This window comes from Corythoichthys intestinalis, chromosome 3 (genome assembly GCF_030265065.1).
Source record: "Corythoichthys intestinalis isolate RoL2023-P3 chromosome 3, ASM3026506v1, whole genome shotgun sequence".
Classification (NCBI taxonomy): Eukaryota; Metazoa; Chordata; class Actinopteri; order Syngnathiformes; family Syngnathidae; genus Corythoichthys; species Corythoichthys intestinalis.
In genome coordinates, this window is record NC_080397.1 from 4,988,564 (window position 1) to 5,012,177 (window position 23,614).

General features: G+C 39.7%; 2 protein-coding genes across 6 annotated transcripts in view; one reads left to right on the forward strand and one right to left on the reverse strand.

The window, feature by feature from the left end:
- The window catches only part of bmp2k (BMP2 inducible kinase), a 114,787-nt gene extending 91,748 nt beyond the window's left edge, over positions 1-23,039 (forward strand). The window contains exons 16-17 of one of the 2 annotated variants that reach the window (XM_057832323.1): positions 7,039-8,336; positions 9,793-23,039. In XM_057832323.1, coding sequence (XP_057688306.1) covers positions 7,039-8,327 — 1,289 coding nt within the window. In that variant the 3' untranslated portion in view covers positions 8,328-8,336; positions 9,793-23,039. Of the gene's footprint in view, positions 1-7,038 lie in introns of both variants that reach the window. The other variant, XM_057832322.1, reaches the window with a different exon arrangement.
- paqr3a (progestin and adipoQ receptor family member IIIa) overlaps positions 9,963-23,614 on the reverse strand; it is a 31,000-nt gene continuing 17,348 nt past the window's right edge. For 2 of the 4 annotated variants that reach the window (XM_057832324.1, XM_057832326.1), the window contains exon 8: positions 9,964-21,226. The gene's annotated coding sequence lies outside the window, so the exon portion shown is untranslated. Of the gene's footprint in view, positions 21,248-23,614 lie in introns of all 4 variants that reach the window. The other 2 variants (XM_057832327.1, XM_057832325.1) reach the window with 2 other exon arrangements.

A 23,614-nucleotide genomic window follows, 5' to 3' on the forward strand; every position in this document is an offset into this window, starting at 1 on the left:
CTTCTTTTTTTCCCCCGTAACAAAATATGCTAGGAAGCTAAATGCGTGTAAAATTGTCGAACATTAACAACCTCGTACGCCATTAACCATAACTCCACATGAAAAATGTATTAATAGTAACTGAGCCATTCACCATCTGTAATGACAAGCTCTTCCAGCTCGCTTTTAAACTTGGTGAAAAGAAATGGAGTAAAATATGTTGACAAACACTTTACTTGAAGGCCCACACTATTGTCCTCACCACTTTGCTCCTTGCTAGCCACAATGTGAATATTTTTCGGTGGGGACCAGCAATAATAGCTTGTGTGCCTCTTCCTGTTCTCAATGTGAACGTCAACTTCCATGGGTTTTTTTGTTGTTTTTTTTTAATGACGACCGTGTCTCCCTTTGTTTCTAAGCCTATTTTCGAGTCGATTTCGCGATGCAATACAACCCTGTCAGCACTTGAAAATCAGTGTGGAATGTTTTATCTTGTAATTTGAAGTGAAGCAGAATGGGGATTTTTGTACTGGGTGAGGTGACGAAATTATTTCTTTTCATTAACAGTTTTGTTGATTTTAGTGCCTGTTTTTTTTTTTTTTTTTTTTTTTGTGCCATCAGTACACCTATTATTTTTATGCTCTTAATATTGTGGTATTGTGGTACCTCTACATACAAATTTATTTTTGTTCCAGGACCTGGTTTGTAAGTCGAAATGGTCATATGCAGAGCGGGATTTTCCCATAAGAATACATTATAATTCGATGAATTCGTTCCACTGCCCAAAAACCTACGTTAAATCCTTAATAAATACTACAGGTACAATTAGTAATAGTAATAGCAATTACCCTATTATCCACACTATAATGTGCATCGGAGTATAAGGCACACCTTCGTGAATGGCCTTTTTTAAAACTTTTCATACATGGCATTATAAGGCCCAGTAGTAGTTGTAGGAGTAGTGGTTAGGGATGTGGTACCATCCGAGTGGGATAAGTCTGACTTCCCACCTTCCTCGAATGCAGCATGAGCAGGAGTGGCCAAAGCATTCCTCTCTATTGTTATCATATTGCACATCTAAAAAACAAGTCCTGCAGAATGAAATGAATTAAGGCAGTTTGGTGTGACATTGTTTTGGCTGGATGGATATTTGGAACAATGATCTGCATTTTAAATTTATTTGACTGTTGGATCTGTTAGTATTGTTTTTTTATTGACATGCCAAGATGGGACCATTGATTACCGCTAGCTTAGCCACGCCAGAGCCCTGAAACTAACAAATAACTGACAAACTGCCCGGAATTTGTTGAAATCGACTCCACCGACTAATCACAGTGGTATGAAAAAGTATCTGAACCTTTAGGAACAGCTCACATTTCTGCATGAAGCCACCATCAATTGTGATCTGATCTTTGTCAAAATCACACAGATGTAAAAAGTGTCTGCTTCAACTAAAAACACCCAAACATTGATAGATTTTCATATTTAATGAGGATAGTATGCAAACAATAACAGCAGGGGAAGGGGGGGAGAAATAAGTAAGTGAACCATCACATTTAACATTATAGGGCCCCCCTTTGGCAGCAATAACTTCATTCAACCAGACGCTTCCTTTAAATGCAGGTCAGTCTGGCGCATCGATCTTGGCCCATTCTTCTCTACAAAAATGCTGTAGTTGAGTCAGATTCCTGGGATGTCTGGCATGAATCGCTGTCTTTAGGTCATGTCACAGCATTTCAATGGGGTTCAAGTCTGGACTTTGACTTGGCCACTCCACAACGTGTATTTTGTTCTTCTGAAACCATTCTGAAGTAGATTTACTTCTGTGTTTTGGATAATTGTCTTGTTGCAGCGCCCATCCTCTTTTTAGCTTTTTGGTGTTAAAATTGGTTTCAATTGCTCTTTACGTCTCCTTAGGCAGAGGGTTACCTTACTTATTTTTCACCCTTCTGTCATTGTTTGCATGCTATCATCATTAAAATACGAAAACCAATAAATGTTTGGGTGGTTTTAGTTAAAGCAGACACTCTATTCTCATTTGTGTGAGTTTGACAAAGATCAGATCACATTTGATGGTGATTTTATGCAGAAATGTGAGAAATTCCAAAAGGTTCAGAATCTTTTTCATACCACTGTATACACCCGCTAACTCGAAGATTAAGCCGAATGTCAAAAATTCGGAACTTCCGCTTTAAGTGATGTCGCGCACTCATCATTGGTTAATTGGTTGAATAATCAATGATTTCACACGATTCTTGACCAATCGAATGAATTATTATGCTCATCTGTAGTCGCTGACATTCCGTTTTCTTGCACGCTAGTGTAAAAGGATAAAAGCTATGCACTTTTGCCCGATAAGATAGCTCATGCGCTTGGCTTCACTGCCAGTCCTACTAGTTAAGATGAATTTGACATCTATCGCCGTCACTGGCAGCGATAGTGTTAACCATGCCTTCGAACGTGTAATTCACAATAGAGCAGCCTTAGTCATTCAACACACAAGTAAAAGCACCTCTTCGGCACTAAATTAGTTAACTCTTAAGTTGAAAAATTGTAAAAATGTTGTGTTGCTAGGCAACCAATTTTGCCTGTCTTTATTTGCATTTATTTTGTTACTATAAAGTGCCTCTTAAGCTACATTTTAATCAATGGACCAACTGTTCTGATTGTAAATTGGATACGTTTCATCAACGGCTATTGAATTTAATCCAGAAAGATTATTTTCGTGTACGTACTTTTAGCCAATACAACAGCCCATCTGGCAAATGGAACATTCCTTATAGGTTAAAAGCATTTTCTTAGCTGTCATCAAGTGCTGTCCATACAATCCACAAGGGCTGTATGAATGACCGCTACCATTTCCAATCACTTTTTTTCTCGTATATTTTACCCCAAAAGGTAAGTCCCATCGTTTCCTTATCCAACAGACTTTTTTTCCCCGTCATTTTTTTGTTTGTTTTAATGCTTTCATTTGCTTCTCTTGGCTTGTGCCACGTCCAGAAACATCTTGTTCATGTGTACTGGTGGAAATTTCTACAAGAACAAGCCATTTAAAAAAACTGCTAGATTAACCCACATGTTGCTGTTTACATTTGTGTGTTATTGTTTTTTTTTTTTTTTTTTTTGTCTCAGGGTTTTTGTTTTTAACTGGGGAAAAAAAGCTAAATGTTTCTGAACGCATTCTGGAGCTGGTACGCGGGCTTCAGAAGAAGTAACCCTGCTTTTTTGTTTGTTTGTAAAAAACTCTTGTATCATACTGTGAGTGTGGCTGTATTTCTAATAGAATGTAACTGAAAATAAAATGCATTGACAAACATGACAAATCAACAAAAAGATTTCCTTTTTTTGAATGTTCCACCACTACACACCCAAACGAGCAAGATGTTCCTGACGCGCTTATTTAGTTGTTGTTTTGTTGTTGTGTAAACATTGATTAAAATAATAATAATAATAATGCGCCCAAAAATTTGCCGATTAAATATACGTATGTTTCACCTGTTTGGTTAGGAAATTTATTGTGTAGTTTTTGTTAACCCCATCAATCACAACAAAACTAATGATTTCCGCTTGGAGAAACTTAAACAAATACAAACCACCGCCAAGGATGAAAATGCTCGTCAACCATCAGCAAAATTTTGAGGGGGGTCGGTCCCGCAGTTCTGACATAATCGTGCCCCCCCCCCCCCCCAAAAAAAAAACTGTGCAATTATTTCCGCTCTTTTCATCTGACGTATACACAACTGGAGGAAGGGGGGGGCGGGGGTTGCGCTGACCTCGGCCAAACCTGACTACCTTTAACATCTTGGTCATACCTGTTGTCTAGGTGGGACACTCTTGTGCACGTACTGTGTAACAAAAGAAAACAGTCAACTTGTTTTGGAATAAAATGAAAAGGTAACTTGCAGACCTCCAACGGGGTTGATTCAAACATATCATGTCATCAGGGGTGCAACAAGCCATTATTGTTAGGGTATGCGAAATGAAAAATGACCCCCATCCCAGCTGGCCTTAACCCAGCAGAGAGAGACACTTTTTTTGTGGCATCTTTGCAGCTTTTTTAGTAAGCGATACGGCTGCAACTAGCAATTATATTTATAATCCATTAATCGGACTATTAATCAGATAAATGTCCTTAAAAATTTCACTTGTCTTAGGCATGTTGTAAGTAACAATGCAGACAAAATGGATGACTAGTTCCTTCAAAATGTTTCATTACAGTTCCTGACTTTTTAAGGTTTTAAGTACATACTTATTAAAGTTTTTAATCAAGGTTCCGAGTAGAAAACATAAAAAGAATGTCTCAGTACAACAATCAGACAAAAGTCCTGTTCATGCAAATAAAAAAAAGTGTAGCTGATTGGCTTTTTTTCTTGAAGGCATAGCACTGATATAAATGACTTATTTTCTTTAAACTACAAAATCAAATAAGGAGGAGGCAGACTGTAATGAACAGTTGTTCATAAAATCCAATTTCAATTTCGAAGCACACTCTAGTTTGACAATTTAAAGTTTGAATGGGAGTTTGTGTTTAAAGATGTAATATGAATGGGTTTATGTGTGTGGTTTCTTTGTAAAAAGTATTGAGACAACTTTATGATCTAAGAATAACTGCTATATAAGTGCTAACATGCTTCTCCAAAACACAATACAAACCGACAATTAAAACACCTATTAGCGTAATCACTAACTAGCTTAGGGCGCCATACTAAGTAGTAACAACAAAAAATACAAACAATACAATTGGCTTCATTTACTCACCTCTGACGGAGGCACACTGGATCTAACAACACACATGACTCAAGACAATCTAACTCTCGCGTAAATATTGATTAAGCAACTACCAGTGTTGTTAATATTACTTTAAAAAAGTAATTAGTTACAAATTACCTCTCCCAAAAAATAATTGAATTAGTACCTCAGTTACCTTATTGTAAGAGTAATTAGTCAGCAAAGTAATTGACGTTACTCTTCATGTTCAACACACGATTACATTTTACATTCTATAACATCTTTAACACCAAATATGTTTATATTAACTGATTGAACTGATTTTTTTCATTAAAAAAAAGTAGTTCGCACTTTTGACTTTTTTTTTTTACCTACTGGACTGTCTCAGAAAATTAGAATACACAATATTCTAATTTTTGACTGTCTCAGGAAATTAGAATATTGTGTATTCTAATTTCCTGAGACAGTCCTGTATATATACACAGGACTGTCTCAAAAAATTAGAATATTGTGTATTCTAATTTTCTGAGACAGTCCAGTATATAAGAGTGTAACATTACAAACTTCAAAACTTTCAAATGCTGTGAGAAGAAAGCCTTTTTGTTTTTCCTGTTGTACTGAACGCTCGCAACCTGATTACTGCTGCTGATTGATTGTCAGTATTTCAGTACCCAGTGCCCACCCACGTTACACTACAAGACAACTCCAGCACAGGGGGAAAAACACCACTCAAGAAAGAGAAAATCACCAGATGAGTCGAGAGAATGGAAAATCCAATATGAAAAGAAAAGGGAGAGCATAGACTTCATAATGATATTGGCGGAGCCGATTAATAGGGGGCCTGCATTGTTGGCATGGCCGTCAAAGCTGACCGAGTGGAATCACAAAGAGCTTTTTTCGTTGAAAGTTTTTGTGAATAAATGCTTAAATCCCTGAATTTTTTATAGATATGGACGTAAAACGGTCTCGATTCTTGGTTAAAAGCAAAAAAAAAAAAAAAAAAAAAAAAAAAACGTGCAGGTAGACAGGAAAGCGCTGTCCAGAGGGCCAGCCTGGGGCTCCCAAGAAGAAATGTTTTGTGTGCGTGTGTGTGTGTGTGTGTGAGTGTGTTTCCCAAAAACTTTAAAATATCTGTAAGTAGTCAGTGTAGTCAATTTGGGTTTATTCATGTTTCTGGTTAGGTTGTGTCCCAGGTTGGTGGCTTGGTGCAACCCGTAGAGTTGAAAACTGGTTAATGCTGATGCCACACGCCAGTTTGTTCCATACCAACATTACACAAAATAATAAAAATTAACTGATATAATGAATAAACTGAGGAGGGGATGGAGGGAGAACTGGCTATACTGGAGTGATTATGGATGTGGTTATGGAATTGGAACCGGATTATTTACACTAGATTCATGTTTTTGTGCCATTTTTCTGCACGTTTCATTCAATCTACTGCAAAACCTCTGTGTTGTGTGGCCCGGTGATAGTCATTCCCCAATCCAGAGATTGTGGGTTTGATTCTCCGCCCTGATGAACTTGTCAAAGTATCCTTGAGCTGAACTCCACAATGTTCCTGGTGTTAGACGGAGATCTAGTGTAAAGCACTTTGAGGACCTTGAAGGTGGAAAGGCGCTATACAAGTATAACTCTTATCATTAATCATTAATGGAAGAATGCATTCAAAAGTTTACAGTATCAGGATGTTTTGCAGGAAAACCTGAGGGCACCTGTCAGACAGTTGAAGCTAAAAAGAGGATGGATGCTGCAACAAGACAATGATCCAAAACACAGAAGTACGGTAGATCAACTTCAGAATGGTTTCAGAAGAACAAAATACATGTTGTGGAGTGGCCAGGTCAAAGTCCAGATTTTAACCCCATTTAGATGTTGTGGCATGAACTAAAGACAGCGATTCATGCCAGACATCCTAGGAACCTGACTGAACTACAGCAGTTTTGTAGAGAAGAATGGGCAAAGATCAGTCTTGATCGATGTGCCAGACTGATCTGCAGCTACAGGAAGCGTCTGGTTGAATTTATTGCAGCCAAATGAGGGGGGGGGCACAAAATATTAAATGTGATGGTTCTATTACTTATTTGTCCCCCTTCTGTCATTGTCTGCATACTATCCTCACGAAAATATGAAAACCTATAAATGTTTGGGTGGTTTTAGTTAAAGCAGACACTTTTTTCATCTGTGTGATTTTGACAAAGATCACATTTTATGGTGGTTTTATGCAGAAATGTGAGAAATTCCAAAAGGTTCAAATACTTTTTCATACCACTGTAACTTGTTTTCTACTTAATTATTAGCCTTCATTGTTGAATGTTTGTGTTCCACCAGATTCAGACACAACAGTGGGTAATCTGACGACATCTGAAGTTGTTGTTCCTGTTGCTGCATCCCAAGACGATCACTTGCCACTTATGGCAGGAAAGGAGCACAAGTCCCTGAGGAGGGGCAATGGTCGGCCTGGCGACGACTCTGACAGCGACTTTGAGTCCGACCCACCTTCGCCTAAAAGCAGCGAGGAGGAGGAGGAAGAACCCGAGGAGCCCGAGGAAGACGAAGGCCCAATTAGTGAACACGGCGATGACACAGAGCCGGAGAATGTGGGCCAGCGACCTCTCTTGATGGAGTCTGAAGAAGACTGCGAAGATGAAGACAAGCGCAGTTCAGACTCTGACGACAAGGAAAAGAATCTAGCTAAGAAGGAAAGTACCACCAAGCAAGGGCACAGAGGCCACTCTGATCTTGTTCCGGTGGGTTTTCAACAGCCCCTCGCCTCAGTAGATATCTTTGGGTCCACTCCCTTCCTTGGCGGAGACTCCCCAGTGGGAGATATCTTCGCCAAAGCACCTTTCCGTCAAGTAAGCCTCGACCAGCCACCCGCTGATGATTTCGACGTCTTCACCAAAGCTCCGTTCAGTCGAAATCCCTCCAAAAATGCCAGTGAACAGACACCGCCTATTTCCCCCGAGGGCGTAGACATCTTTGGCTTCGGCCCCTTCCAGCCGGGCATTCCATTTCATACCACGTCCAGGAGCGCCGAGGACATCTTCCTACCGTCTACTGAGGACTCACCGCAGCAACAGAGGCTGAAACAACGCAGCCTTCAGAAGTTGTCATCACGCCAGAGGAAAACCAAGCAGGAAGTCACTGGGACAGGCGGCGGAAAGCGACACCATGGCACCCCGACGGGCGTACGGAAGACTGGGAAACCCGTCAAGCCGACTTTCCGTACCCCTGAGCGAGTCCGCCGACACAAGAAAGTGGGCCGTCGGGACTCGCAGAGTAGCAACGAGTTCCTGAGTGACTCTAAAGAGAACATCAGCGTGGACGTCACCATTGCAGAAGGGAAGGACAACAGTGCCCAACACCAGAAGGATGAGATTCTGGACCCCTTTGGAGCCAAACCTTTCCACCCTCAAGACGGAGGACGGAACGGAGGAGCATACCTCCATGAAAGCAAGAGTGACCTGGGTACATCACCAGCTCTTCACGGTGATTGTAATACCACAGATGATTTCGGGGCGGTGCCTTTCACGGAGGTGGTGGTCCCCTGTGGACCTCAGCAGCAGCCGGTGGAACTGGACCCCTTTGGTGCTGCGCCGTTTCCATCCAAGCCGTGATTCGCTCCTGTCAGTCTTCCAATACAACCGTTCGTTCTTGCGTAGCCCGTTGCATTCTTGTTCAGTCGCTGCCATAGGCGGAGATTGAGGAAAGGCAGGGGACAGTGCCCCCAGGTGGTTGAGAAATGTCATTGCATGTAATTGACTTTCAATGAATTTAAATTAGAAGTTCAGAATTTTTGACATAAGGCTTAGTCGTCGAGTTAGAGGGGGTTTAATTAGTCTGTGGACTTCATTTCAACAATTTCTCTGCAGTTTGTTAGTTTGAGGGCTCCGCAGTGGCTAGGCTGGTACGATCTAATGGTGCCTGCTTAGCATATATTTGCACGCATGAGAATCACTGATGACCTATGCAATCAATATTGTTGACTATAATTTCAGGATAAAGTTATTAAAATTTACCATTACATGTCAATCATTGTAGTATGAAGAGTAACATTTGTAATCCAGCAGCTCTGCATGAACGCGGCTGTCTAGGCAAGCAGGGCGGAGTGATATCACATCGTTTTTTTTTTCACCTGTTTTTTTTGTTTTGTGGGAATGAAAGGGACTTCCCTACAGACTGAGCACGAGTGGCTGAAGCACTCCTGTCTATTGTGCTGGTAATACACATCTAAAAAAAAAAAAAAAAGTACTGCAAAATAAAATGAATTAAGGCAGTTTGGTGTGACATTGTTTTGGCCGCATGGATATTTGGAGAATGATCTGCATTTTGAAATTATTTGACTATTACAGATCTGTTAATGTCGTTTTTTACTGGCATGCTAAGCAGGCACCATTGACTCGCGCTAGTTTAGCCACCCCGGAGCCCTGAAAGTAACAAATAACTGACAAACTGTACAAAATTTGTTGAAATAACACCTAATTAAACACCTGCTAACTCAACGATTAAGCCTTATGTCAAAACATTCTGAAATTCCCCTTTTTAATAAAGACTCTGCTGTTAAAATCTTGTCTATAAAGGTTGTAAAGCAATAAAACGACAAAAATGAATCTTGCACCTTAGAGAGACAGTCCTTTGCTTTGCTTAGACAAAACTACACCTGAGGAGGCAAGATGGAGATTTAGAATATCTTTAAACCTCAGCTTTCTAACGCTTCAACACCAACTGAGCTTGAACCGAGGGTTGTACGCAAACAGTCTCAAGATATATATAGATTTTAAGTTAATTTTATTGCTGACACTGCGTTTCGGGTCATGATGTTTTGCTTCCCTCCCCAAAGTCAAACTCCGCCTATGGTCACTGGCTGATTTTTTATTATTATTATTTTTTTAAAGACTGCTTAAATCCTGTGGAAAGACATTGGAGTGTAACTGTTTTTATGCTGCATTGTTATACCTGAGAAATGTTAGCAACCCTTCTAGCAACCCGTTTTTATTTGGAGAAGAGGCACAGATGGCGAGCTTTATTGCGTTTAGGAAACTAATTTTTACATTTTTATTCTCACACAACTTGTTTGTTTAGGGTTAAACACCGCAACACTCCGACCAAGGGTTGAACGACCAAGCCTCTCTCTAAAATAGTGGTTCTCAACCTTGCTATAAGTACCGAACCCCAAAAGTTTCACATGTGGATCCATCGAACCATTTGGGACTTAAAGGATCCCCCCCCCCCCCAAATTCAAAGCTGATGCAGCTAAGCTCGCAAGCTAATATCTACAGTAAGTGGATTTCCATTCAAATTTACTACAAATCATTTAGCCTTTCGCTGTTTTCACTTTGGAAAATGAAACTCGTTTGACTTTTTTTTTTTTTTTTTTTTCAATTTTCATGTCTAGATTCTCATTTTACTGTCGCATACTTGCATCACATACTTTTTTTTTTTTTTTTGGGCGGAAAATGATGCAAATGTTTTATTATCTGCACAGTCCACGTAGGTCAACCTTCCACCGAGCAAACTACCGTAATTTTCGGACTATAAGCCGCTACTTTTTTCCTTCATTTTGATACCTTTGGCTTATAGTCCAGTGCGGCTTATTTGTTGATTTTTTTAGGTAACACTTTATTTGACAGCAGTGTCATAAGACTGTCATAAGATAATCAAAGTTATGACATGACACTATCATGGACATTACTGAATGCTTATGTCATTAAGTGTCATTTGGCAAATTATGTCACTAAATTTTTGTCCATTTTGGATCTTTTGCATCCATTCAAAAGTGAGATCATTTGCGGGATAACACTTAATGACACTTTTATAAGCATTCATGAAGGCTCAGGACAGAGACATGTCATAATTATGATTGTGTAATGACAGTCTTATGGCACCACTGTCAAATTAAGTGTTAGCAAATACCATAACTAGTAATTGATGAAACAATTGGAACAGTAACTGAAGAAATATTTAGCACAGAACATGATTTTTGATTGTTATTTACATCTGTAGCACTGCAATGCATGCTAAGAGGCATGTTGGATAACAGTCAACAGCAGGTGGCAGCAGAGGTTGACTGTCTCCCCCAAGGGAGCAGTGATGGCCAAATGAAGCTTCTTGAAGCAATAAAGCTTTGCAGTAATTGGTTCAAAGTTTAATGATGGTTCATTTGGTCTTATGACAAATAAGGTTGTACCGGTTAATATTTTTTGGTGTAAATATCCCATGATACAGTGAGGACAGCTGCGGCTTATAGTCCAGTGCGGCTTATCTATGAACAAATGCCTTTTTCGTGCCAAATTTGGTGGGCTGCGGCTTATAGTCAGGTGCGCCTTATAGTGCGAAAATTAGGGTAGTTTCCCCATTTATTAGAGGGCTAGCAGTTGATAAAAAATGGAATAAAGCCTGTAAATTGAGGGGGAAAACAGTCCGAAACCTAGTCTAAAATTTTGTCAGCGCCTTAGGGCCTTGTATATCTTCACATAATCACTGAACCCCTGGGGTTCAATTGAACCCAGGTTAAAAACCACTGCTCTAAAACCACTAAGATTTTGTGCCCTCTGCTGCGCTTACATTCACAACCTAGCAAAAATGATTCTTCATGTGTAACCACTCACAATGGGATGTTTTGATTTGGCAAGCAGCAATGCAGCCCTCAGTCTGTTTGAAGCAAGACCAGCAAGTCCAAGTCTCAGAGGGCGGGGTACTTACAAATTATTAAAACCAGAGGTGATTTGAGGCGGTTTCCTTTGTTAGAAAAAGTAGAAGTCCTGGGTGACTTTTTGGGGCGGTGCCCCATGTTAAGCTCAAAGTGTTCTTAAATCTGACGAACTGTGTACAACTCTTCTTTGGGTGATTGTACTAGAGGACAGGGCAACCAAGGTGGCACAAGATAAAGTTGGCAAACTTAACCTTTTTCAAACATATGACCGTTTCATGAGCAGAGGTGGGTAATAAAGCGTTACATTTACTTGAGTATCTCTTGAGAAAATGTACTACTAAGAATAGTTTTAGAGTTCGAAACGCTACTCTTACTCTGCTAGTTTGGGCTATGCTAGAATCGTTCCTTTTTCTATTTTTTTCTCCATTAGACTTTATTTTTGCCAAAGACGCGCACTGGGTGGTTTCTCAATCAGTCCAAATCAGGCTCAGGTGCCAACAATCAATCAGTCCACTAAAACCATGCAATATCAAATTTAAAAACACAAAATCAAACACATAAAAATCAGCTAAAAATCACAGTTCAGTTCTAAGTAAAATCACTAAAACGAATTGGCAGCTAAGATCAGGGTACATTTTGACATGCTAGTTTAAGTACATTAACTTGTCAAAGTTTTTGAGTATAAAACATAAACCGAATTTCTCCATGCACAAATAAAACAAAAGTCCATTCAAATAAAAAAAAAGTGCTGCTGATTAACATTTTTATTTTGTGCGCTGATATAAATTGTGTCAACGACTCATCCAATTTTAAAGCATTCTCTCTTGTATGCCAATTTACAGTTTGAATGGGAGTTTGTGTAGAAAGCTGTTAGACGAATGGGTTTATGTATGTGTGGTTTCTTCATAAAAAGATATAAGTTTACTATGTAACAATAACTCAATAGCTAATATGCTTGTCCTCAAAACACAATACAGACAGACACTTAAGACACTGATTAGCATCATCGAATACTTGAGTAATATTTTGAAGTAGCGCTACTCGAGTAGGGCTGCAGCTATCGATTATTTTAGTCGTCGATTAATCGATAAACTAGCTCAAGTAATTGGATAAAGAACAAAAAATTAAAATACCTGAGCTGACCCTCAAACGGTATAATAACGGTATAAAAATAAATGATCTAAATACAACAAAAGAACAATTGGCTAACTTGCATAGCAAAAGTCCACTCGCTTGAATGCTATATAACTCTAACGTTTTTTAATGACTCAACAAATCGGTCAAACACATTCCCACAAAAAACAGCTCATTATACCTATAAACTTTATTAGGAACCCATTAAAAACTAACTCAAACAAAAACTTAGCTTATGTTGGTCTTAACAAGGAACAGCTGGATTCAGCCATGTGAAATGACTTATGGCATATTCACTGTCGCCACTTGAGGGCAGTGTATCCCCTCCAAATCAATAAAACTAAATGCAAACACGTTCAAAACAAACCCTTACAGCGCCACTTTAATGAAATAATCGAAGCAGCAAAATTTAATTCGAATCATTTTTCTAATCGAATTACTCGAGTTAATTGATTCATCGTTGCAGCACTACTCTTGAGTAACATTTTTGACCAATCTACCCACTTCTGTCCATGAGTACCAGTCTGAGCGACCGTTCCGTTTTTATTTAGTATGCAAAAGTCTGAGGCAGTTAGACAGTTGTCCAAATTTTGAAGGGACAAGATTGTTTTGGATCTACTCAGGCAAAGGCCTTGCATGGTGCATACCCAAAGCGCCGCCAGTCGGAAGTTTTCGGGGAAGTGTCTTTGCCTACACAATCTTATTGAACCTCTAACTGTGATTTATGATGCTTGACTGTTTCAGTCATTTATTTTAATTCCCAAATTCTGGGTGACACGATAAAACCACTAAAGTTTTTGAGGCTAATGCCTTTTTGTGTACTTGTGAAACATGAGCAACCCACCAACTGTGATTTCTAATGTGCGACTGTTCCACTGGTATTGCTCTAAAGGGGAAGTTCAGAATTTTTGACATGAGGCTTAATCTTTGAGTTAGCGAGGGTTTAATGCAGTGCAGTTTGTTAGTTTCAATGCAAAGTAGCTAAGCTAGTGCGAGTGAATGATCTTGTCCTAGCATGGCAATAAAAAACAACATATGCACGCATGAAAATTACCGATGACCCATGCAATCAATAGTGTTGGCTATGTTTTCAGGATAAAGTTATTAAAACTAACCATAGTGTGTCAATAACTGTAGTATGAACGGCAAAATTTGTAATCCAGCAGCTTTGCAGGGAACAAGCTGCAGAGCTGAGGGATATTTTTTCCAGCAAGTAACCACAGTTTATATTGTTCCTCGTTTTTCAAAGGAAATTTTTATAAACTTTCATCTGCCCATTTCCCCATGTTGACATTTTTTAGTCAAGACTCGGTGGACTGATGCTGCATTCAGTGAATGTGCAAAGTCAGAGTTTTCCAACCTCCGACCAGGAAAAATATCTTTGTAACGCCACTAGAACTGGGAGGCCCCGGTCGCCAAGTCGTACCCCGACTTCACGAGTTGCTTCAATCCGACGTCACTCGACAAAATAGCGCTGCCAGTCAAAAATTACACCGTCAGTAGTAAAACTAAAACAGGCAATTTACTGTGTGTGCTATTTACTCGTTTTTCCTCCCCTACAGTATTCGATCGCTTACGAGAAGGCAGGTTTGCTGGAGGACAAAATGTTCTTTGATGGCCATAATAAAAAACAATAGGTCGCTTGTGCAGCCATCTTGCGGTTTACATTCACTCGGAACACTTTGAGGTAGAAACTGTGACAATCCGAGTCGGATAAGTCTGACTTCCCGCCTTCCTCGAATGCAGCATGAGCACGAGTGGCCGAATAACTCCTCTCTATTGTGGTTGCATTACGCATCTAAAATGAATGAATAAATTCTGGCAATTTGGTGGGACATTGTTTTGGCCGCATAGGTGTTTTGAACAATAATCTGCATTTTGAATTCATTTGACTATGTTAGATCTGTTAACAGTGTTCGGGAAGTGAATTTTCTACACGAACTAGTTCTAATTGCAGTTCACAAATTTTAAAATGAACTGTTTTGGTCATAGTTCGTAATCCAAAATTTTGAACTGAAGTTTATGGTTAAAACAAAAATAACTTTTCTAGTTCTTCCCCCCAGAGTCGATAAAGACTCACAATTATTTTGTCCACCTTAGCACTGAAAGTGTCAGATTCATCTTCATATTCAATTTCAAGACCGCGTTGGTACTGACCAGTTCGTAAAACTCACTTAAATGTTGGTACTGGGCTGGTATTCTGTCAAACTTTGTGGCTGTACACACGAGTTTGGAATCGCTGCATTCGTGGCCGTTTGGAACCTAAGTAAACACCAAAAACTTTCTACAAAGAGAGTAATATGTTCTTATGTTTGGTCGTGGACGCACACGAAGGAAAGTTTTCCTCACACACATCCTACCATCCTGTACTCAACTCGACTGCACACCGCTCTCTCGCTGTTAACGTCTTCATGTCGTTAAGCATTTGTTTACGTCGTCTTCATGTTGTACATTATGTAACTTGTTTATTTAGCACCTTTGGATAATATTGATGGTCCAACTGAATGTAAAAGAATGCTTATTCGCCATGTAAAAGCTTCAGGAGCAAAATCTGCTGTATTTGCTACACCAACACAGACGTGACAGGTACCTTGGGTTGCCAGGTTGGATAGTTTTTTGTGAGTAAGGTTTTTTTTTTTTATAGTGCGTTTTTAACCTATGGCTTTATCTGCAGTTTTGTCAGAAAGGCTCTAATTCTGAACTCATGAACGGCGCTCACAACCGCTAGAATCAGTTCACAGTAATGTTCATGAGAGAAATATGATGGGTTCAATTCACGTTCGCCCAAAATATCAATGTGTTCATGAACTATCATTCATACAAAACACTGTGTTAATATTGTTTTTTTTATTGGCATGCTAAGACAGGACAATTGACTCGCGCTAGTTTAGCCATGCCGGAGCCCTTAAACGAATAACAAACTGCAGCGACTAATTAAACCCCAGCTAACTCAAAGATTCAGCCTAATGTCAAAAATTCTGAACTTCCGCTTTAAGTGACCAGTTTTAGCACTCCAACTTTATGAGCATGGTATACAAGTGTAGCAAGTTTTTTTTTTTTTAATGAAGGTATGCAGGACACTGAGAATAGAGAAGTCATGGGACCCACAAGGTAGCTCTTTACAGAAAAAAAAAAAAGCCCGGCTAGATTTCAGAACTGCTAATCCATGGAGGCACAAGGAAGGCAAGACAACTTTCTGGAGGTACAAGATTCTTTTGGACCTGTTTCTCCCAGTCTCGCTGAAACTAAAATAGACTTGGGACTGTTCACTAGGAGGTTATCCTGGACGCATCTTCATGGGAGAAAATGTAAGACCCCAGATTTCAGAGTGCTTCTTGGGAGGCTGAAAAAAAAATCACTCTTGTGAGGAAAGTCTTCCGGAGCGCCTCCTTTTTTGTTTTTCGCGGTGAGGCGGACCTGCCAATACCCCTTGTATTCTGTGGAAGGACTGCATATCATTTTAGCTGTTTTATGCTGCAAAAGCAACCCTCTCCAAACTGTGATTTCTATTATGTGACTGCTCTGCTGTGTATGTTTAAAAAAAAAAAAAAAGTGGTACCTTGACTTATGATGGCCTGAACCTTCAAGGTTTGCTATTAACGAGCATTTGCGTTGCCATTTTTTTTGTTTTGCTTTGTGTTACTAGTCAAAATTTGTGTAATGGGCAAGCAATTACCGCAAGTAGGGACGAATTGATCAATCAAGGTACTGTAATGCCTTATTACACGTGGGCGATAAGAGCTACCATTTATTGACCAATTAAAACCCACTAACTTGTAAGGCAAGGTACCACTATTTCGCACCGCAAAGCCTTACTAGCAGTTACTATATGGGAGCGCCTTTGCAGCTGCACAGTACCTCGGGAAGAAAAATAAAACACATTTGATTCGTTCTTAAGCTATTTTTAACCCTTCTCTTTCTATGCATGTCACCGTGGACCCGAAGGGATTGTTTTGTTCCTCACAGTAGCTCTGTGAATTTTTTTCCCATTGGCGTTTTTGCAACCGCTTTTTCTCACAAGTGCTATCTTCTGATTGTAAAACACAATCCAATAGTTTGAGATCAATGTTTTTATCCTGATTGTTTGGAAAATGCTTGAGTTCAAATACATTATTTGAGAAATGTGACATGGAGAAAACCTTTTCTTTGCTCTCACAACTCGTTCTTTTATTTGGAATTACAAGAATAATTTAATACAAAAAATCTACATGGTTTTGTTTTTACATGTTCTTGCTCTTACGAAAACAATGTAGCACGCACAATGCAAAGTGGTTTCCATAAATACACAAACCAGGAACATTGCACGTGGCCCTAGTTGAACTGGAAACGTAACATACATTAGTATAGAACTGTAATATTTCCGTCAGAATTGGTAGGGGCTTACATATTCCAGGACTAAATATTGTAGTGTAACAATGGATCAGTTTGTTTTGGCTTGTATATGATGGTCTGGTAGAGTAAAGCCCCTTTCAGACATACACTGAGCTCCGGTTAAATCTGGAAGGTAGCCCTTATGTCTGAAAGCAATTTCCCAGGTCGACTGACACGGACATTAACCGGTGTTCTGCCAAAATATTCTACACTGCGAAACATGCTACCAATGCCCAGTGCGCTTGAGCACGTATGCACACAGCAGTTAAAAGCAGCGAGTACTTATTATTTTCGTTTTGAGTTTTTTACCTTTCCATTGCCTCAAAATAATTTGGGCATGTTATCCTGTGATAGCTTTTAAGCAGAGGGTTTATCTGTTGACAACATTGATAAATAGTGTATATACAGTGATATGAAAAAGTATCTGAACCTTTTGGAATTTCTCACATTTCTGCATTAAATCACCATCAAATGTGATCTGATCTTTGTCTAAATCACACAGATGAAAATACAGTGTCTGCCTTTACTAAAACCGTCTAAACATTTATAGGTTTTCATATCTTAATTATAGCATGCAAACAATGACAGAAGGGGGAAAAATAAGTGAACCATCACATTTCATATTTTGTGTCCCCCACACTGCCTAAGGAGACTTAAGGAGCAATTGAAACCAATTTTTATCAAAGATTTTAATTCAGGTGTGTGACCAATCACTGATGAGTGGTTTAAAGCTGCCCTGCCCACTACAAAACACACACCTGGTAAGAAATGTCTTAATAAGAAGCATTGTCTGATGTGCGTCATGGCTCGGTCAAAAGAGCTGTCTGAAGACTGTGATCAAGGATTGTTGAATTGTATAAGGCTGGGAAAGGATAGAGAAGGATAGAGAAAAAGTCAGGATATTCATCAATCGACAGTCAGAGAAGTTGTCTACAAATGGAGAGAGTTTAGCACGGTTGCTTTTCTCCCAAGGAGGGGCCATCCACCAAAGATGATGCCAAGAGTTTAGCGCAGAATATTCAGAGAGGTTAAAAAAAAAAAAAAAAAAACCCCAAGAGTGTCTGCTAAAGACTTACAGAAATCACTGGCACATTCCAATATCTCTGTGCACACATCAACTATATGTAAAACTATGGCCAAGAATGGTGTTAATGGGAGAACTCCTCGGAGGAAGCCACGAGTCTAAAAAAAACAGTTAAAGCAGACAATTTTTTCATCTGTGTGATTTTGACAAAGATTACATTTGATGTTGATTTTATGCATAAATGTGAGAAATTCCACTGTATAGTGTATTTAAACCACACTCATTTGATAATACAGGTCATTGCCGGGTAACGAACGAGTTCTATTCCTACCCTGGCGATGTAACTCTGATTTCCGCGTAAATCGGAATGAACCCTTTCAGTACCTGACTCTCAAAATGAAAGTAATCCCTCATTTTTCACGGTTAATGGGGACCAGAACCAGCCGCGATACTGTAAGTGAAAAACCGCAAAGTAGCGCCCCACCCCCCTCAATTTTTTTTTTGTGTTCCAATTTATTTACTCTGATTTAGCATTGGAAAACATATAAGACCCGTTTTTTCACTTTTTTTCCCCAACCTATAATTGAAAATAAAAAACAACAACTTGTATATATTTTAAATACATGGTTTTTAAGCACTTCAAATGTAATAAATACAAGTTTTAACATGTTACTGTCCCACCAAATTATTTTCAAAGAAGAATAAAGTAGAAAAAAGGCTTGTCTTTGTTACATGCTTCATTGAGTGAGTCAACTCAAATCCGCTCAACCTGCTCACTTACACACAATGAGTTGCCACAGAAACTGTTTAACAAGTTAAGCGATGATTTACGCATGCGGTGCTTTGAAGTTCTGCTTCGAAACATCTCTGGCAAGATCCAACCTTCATGTCTGTCAATCATTATTAACTTTAATAAGCAACTCCATTGCACTGCCTGACCAGACTACGTGATCAGATCGGGACCGCTCATCTGTATTTATATTTAATTTTTAATTGAAAAAAAATCAGCGATGGACTGAAGGAGCGAAGTATTGAGGGCTCACTCTACTTTCCAAAAAGTCCAAAAGGATTGTATTTTGTTTAATGAGGGAGGATACACTGCGCTCTGGTGGCAGCGTTGGGTCTAACTGGACAGTCGCCTTGCAGATTCATCTGACATGGATAAAGCACAGCTGCGCTCAATAATGCTGTAAATTGTTTCAGCTAATATCTGTGTATGCATTTGTAATTAAGTTTTGAGCAACAGTTTGTGTGGTCGATTTGCTGTGAGAATTGTAAATACGTCAGCATTCAAAGCATTTAAGCTAACGGACTTTTGTTAGGCAAATTAGGCTAATTTAATCAAAATTTATAAATTGATCAGACTAGATGGACGTTTGAACATCAATTGTTTTGTGTCAAGTGTTTAATTGTAAAAATGCGTGTTGTTTTGAACATTAGTGTGCATATTTGTGTACAGCTTTAAGCTTCAAAAACCACAACAACTGCCTTGTTTGCGGTCCGTCAAGCTAATAACTTCACGTTCAGTGAGGACAGAACCAGTCAATATTAATAAAGTAATAAGGGACTGTTTACGCGACAAAAAAAGTGAGACAAAATGAGGACGAGACTCTGGCGTCGTAAAGTCGAAATCATGTAAGCAAGTACGCCGTAACCTGGGGACTACCTGTATTATGTTTAGGTATTTTCTTGAGGCATTTTTTAGTACGTTCTTCCTGTATGCATCTAAACAAAACAAGCTGAAAGCGCACGGTAGTACTTAGGGTGTCAAATTTGCCATTGGTAGATGTTTCGCCGGTGTAGATATTTTGGCAGAACACCGGGTCGCGTCCTAGTATAATGTCCGGGATTTACCCGGGATGCGGCATGTGTGAAAGCCGCTGTTTAATTCCCGGGTCACAGTGCAAGGGCTGACGATAATATTGTGATTAATATCATGGTGGGCCGATTGTCATTTCCTCTTTCTTCGCAGTAAGACGAAAAGTGGTGAACAAATATCAACATGGCAAACTGGAAAGATAGAAAAATTCAACTGAAAACATAGCAAATTTGAATTGCTACTGGATCTTGGAGCCATGGCAGCCGCTCCCTCTTGGCTCCGATCTCAGATCAGACGAGACGACCCGCTAAATTTAAGCATTTTACTAAGCGAAAGAAAAGAAACTAACCATGATTCCTCAAAAGTGATGGGACCAGGGACAGTTGCAATGTGGAAAATTTGTCTGTGATAATTCTATCTTTGCCAGAGGAACATCTTATTGGGTTGCTTGACTTGCATCAACTTGATGCTTCCATCTTTGGAAATGTGTGGTTTATTTTATTGCCAATGGAGACTAAAAATGCCGTAATGTCCGGGTTATAAAGTCCTGACCCCCACATAGAGTCGCCAACAAGCGACAAGTCTGAATGTGTCCAACCCTGGGAAATTCCCAGTACATTTCCCCATGTCTGAAAGCCATGACACTGGAATTTAGTGGGATATAAAACTGAAAGGGGCTTAATACTACTGTTACTAGAACAGAGTACGCTACATTTGGAGGAGATAGGCTCTTAGAGTATTTAGTTTCCTATTGGAATCGAGGCAAGTCTGTAGTCCAGCAGTATCGTCTAGTGATGGGCCACATTTTCACAAACTCAGTCCAATCAAATTTACACTGAATGGTGATCACCTGGACCATCTATGTAAAATTGAACCAAATACTGTATTGTATCAGTAAGAAGTAGAATAATCTATTCAAAACATATCAGCATGAGCCTTGCTCATTTATGGACTACCTCCACTCAGTGCTATAATAGTTTACCATAGTTTGGTTTAGACTACAATGGGATAGTCTCAATTTAACCTTTTTTGGTGGTGGTGGTGGTGGGGGTCGTCCTAAAGCCATTAGTTGCAAATTTCCCAGATTTAGCACTGGGCTTCTTTTTCACATAAACAGACCTCTAAAGCGATCCTACACTTTCTAACATAAACATCGAACCTCCAGCTAGTTCCTAAGCTTACAAAAATAATACTAACAAAATGCTATCATTCAATGTCGTGCTTTGCTGTTTCCATTAACTTAGTCCAGTGTTAGCGCCTCGCTACTTCAGTCTTTTCTTTTTTGTTGTTGCTGGCAAGACGTTCAGAATTGGCTTCCACAATTTAAAAGCAAACACAGAAAAATGCTAACTTGCTAGCATCATAGTCATGTATAAACAGCAGCAACAATTTTTGAGTTGGTGTCCTCAATCACCATACATAGAAGTTGCAGAGCGCGACGTGCTGATAGGCTCAGATGACGAAATGGCTTTCGTCTCCTGGCCCGAACCAGAGCCCTCGGCAACAGCATCGCATTCTGGAGGGGGGGACAGAGCGTCTGTTAAGAAATTACACGGAGTCAGATCAGTCTATTATGGTAATGTTATAATGACAATAAAGGCTGTTCTATTCGAAAGTTTCCGTCCACAACAGAGTAGGCTAATTAAATTTAGACAAGAATGCATTCTAACCCAGACAAGAATGGGACGGTCTTGTTGTGTAAGGCAAAATGAAGTCTATTCAAGTTTAGTAAAGGTACATTTTGGCACAATATTTGTCACATAGTTTCTACAGGTATCAGCAAATCTCATTTAATGCTTTTTAATGCCACTTTAAACTAATTTAAAAAACAATGAATATTTTTGATCATTGAAAATACAGTGGGGCAAATACGTATTTAGTCAACTACCAATTGTGCAAGTTCTCCTTATTGAAAAGATTACAGAGGCCTGTAATTGTCAACATGGGTAAACCTCAACCATGAGAGATAGAATGAGGAAAAAAACAGAAAATCACATTGTTTGATTTTCAAAGAATTTATTTCCAAATTAGAGTGGAAAATAACTATTTGGTCACCTACAAATAAGCAAGATTTCTGGCTGTCAAAGAGGTCTAACTTCTTCTAACGAGGTCTAACGAGGCTCCACTCGTTACCTGTATTAATGGTACCTGTTTTAACTCATTATCGGTATAAAAGATACCTGTCCACAACCTCAGTCAGTCACACTCCAAACTTCACAATGGCAAAGATCAAAGAGCTGTCGAAGGACACCAGAGACAAAATTGTAGACCTGCAGCAGGCTGGGAAGACTGAATCTGCAAGAGGTAAAACGCTTGGTGTAAAGAAATCAACTGTGGCAATTATTAGAAAATGGAAGACATACAAGACCACTGATAATCTCCCTCAATCTGGGGCTACATGCAAGATCTCACCCCATGGCGTCAAAATGATAAGAACGGTGAGCAAAAATCCCAGAACCACACGGCGGGACCGAGTGAATGACCTACAGAGAGCTGGGACCACAGTAACAGAGGCTACTATCAGTAACACAATGCGCCGCCAAGGACTCAAATCCTGCACTGCCAGACGTGTCCCCCTGCTGAAGCCAGTACACGTCCAGGCCCGTTTGGAAGAAACACAGGTTCTCGTGTTTGGAGGAGAAAGAATACTGAATTGCATCCGAAGAACAGCATACCCACTGTGAAGCATGGGGGTGGAAACATCATGCTTTGGGGCTGTTTTTCTGCAAAGGGACCAGGACGACTGATCTGTGTAAAGGAAAAAATGAATAGGGCCATATATCGAGAGATTTTGAGTGAAAATCTCATTCCATCAGCAAGGTCATTGAAGATGAGACGTGGCTGGGTATTTCAATATGACAATGATCCCAAACACACAGCCAGGGTAACAAAGGAGTGGCTTCGTAAGAAGCATTTCAAGGTCCTGGAGTGGCCAAGCAAGTCTCCAGATCTCAACCCCATAGAAAATCTGTGGAGAGAGTTGAAAGCCCGTGTTTCCCAACGACAGCCCCAAAACATCACTGCTCTAGAGAAGATCTGCATGGAGGAATGGGCCAAAATACTAGCAACAGTGTGTGAAAAGCTTTTGAAGAGTTACAGAAAACGTTTGGCCTCCGTTATTGCCAACAAAGGGTACAAAACAAAGTATTGAGATAAACGTTTGGTATTGACCAAATACTTATTTTCTTTTGGGGGATCTTCAAGTAGAAGGTGGAGGTGCGCAAATTTCACTAAAATCTCACAATACATGGGCCTGGTCATCCTCTCCTTAATACAGTGCAATCATTCAGTCCTATGTGCAAAAAAAAAAAAAAAAAAACCCAAGCCTGATGCTACCACCTCCATGCTTCACAGTAGGGATGGTGTTCTTGGGATGGTATTCAGTTTTCTTACTCCAGACACTATGAGTGGAATTAAGTTTCATTTTAATCTCATATGACCAAATGACTTTCTCCCATGACTCCTCTGGATCATCCAAATGGTCATTGGCAAACTTAAAACGGGCCAGTGCATGTCCTGATTCAAAAGCAGGGCATCCTTCCGTGCCACGCATGATTTTAAACCATGATGTTTTAGTGTATTACAAACAGTAACCTTGGAAATGGTGGTTGCAGCTCCTTTCAGGTAATTGACCGGCTCCTCTTGTGTAGTTCTTGGCTGATTCCTCACCATTCTTAGGATCATTGAGACCCTACGAGGATGATCTTGCATGGAGCCCCAGTCCCAGGGAGATTGACAGCCATGTTTAGCTTATTCCATTTTCTAATAATTGCTCCAACGGTAACTCTTATATCACCAACCTGCTTGGCAATTTCCCCGTAACCCTGTCCAGCCTTGTAGAGGTGTACAATTCTGTCTTTGGTGTCTTTGGACTAGTGCTGCAACGATTAATCGATTAACGGGA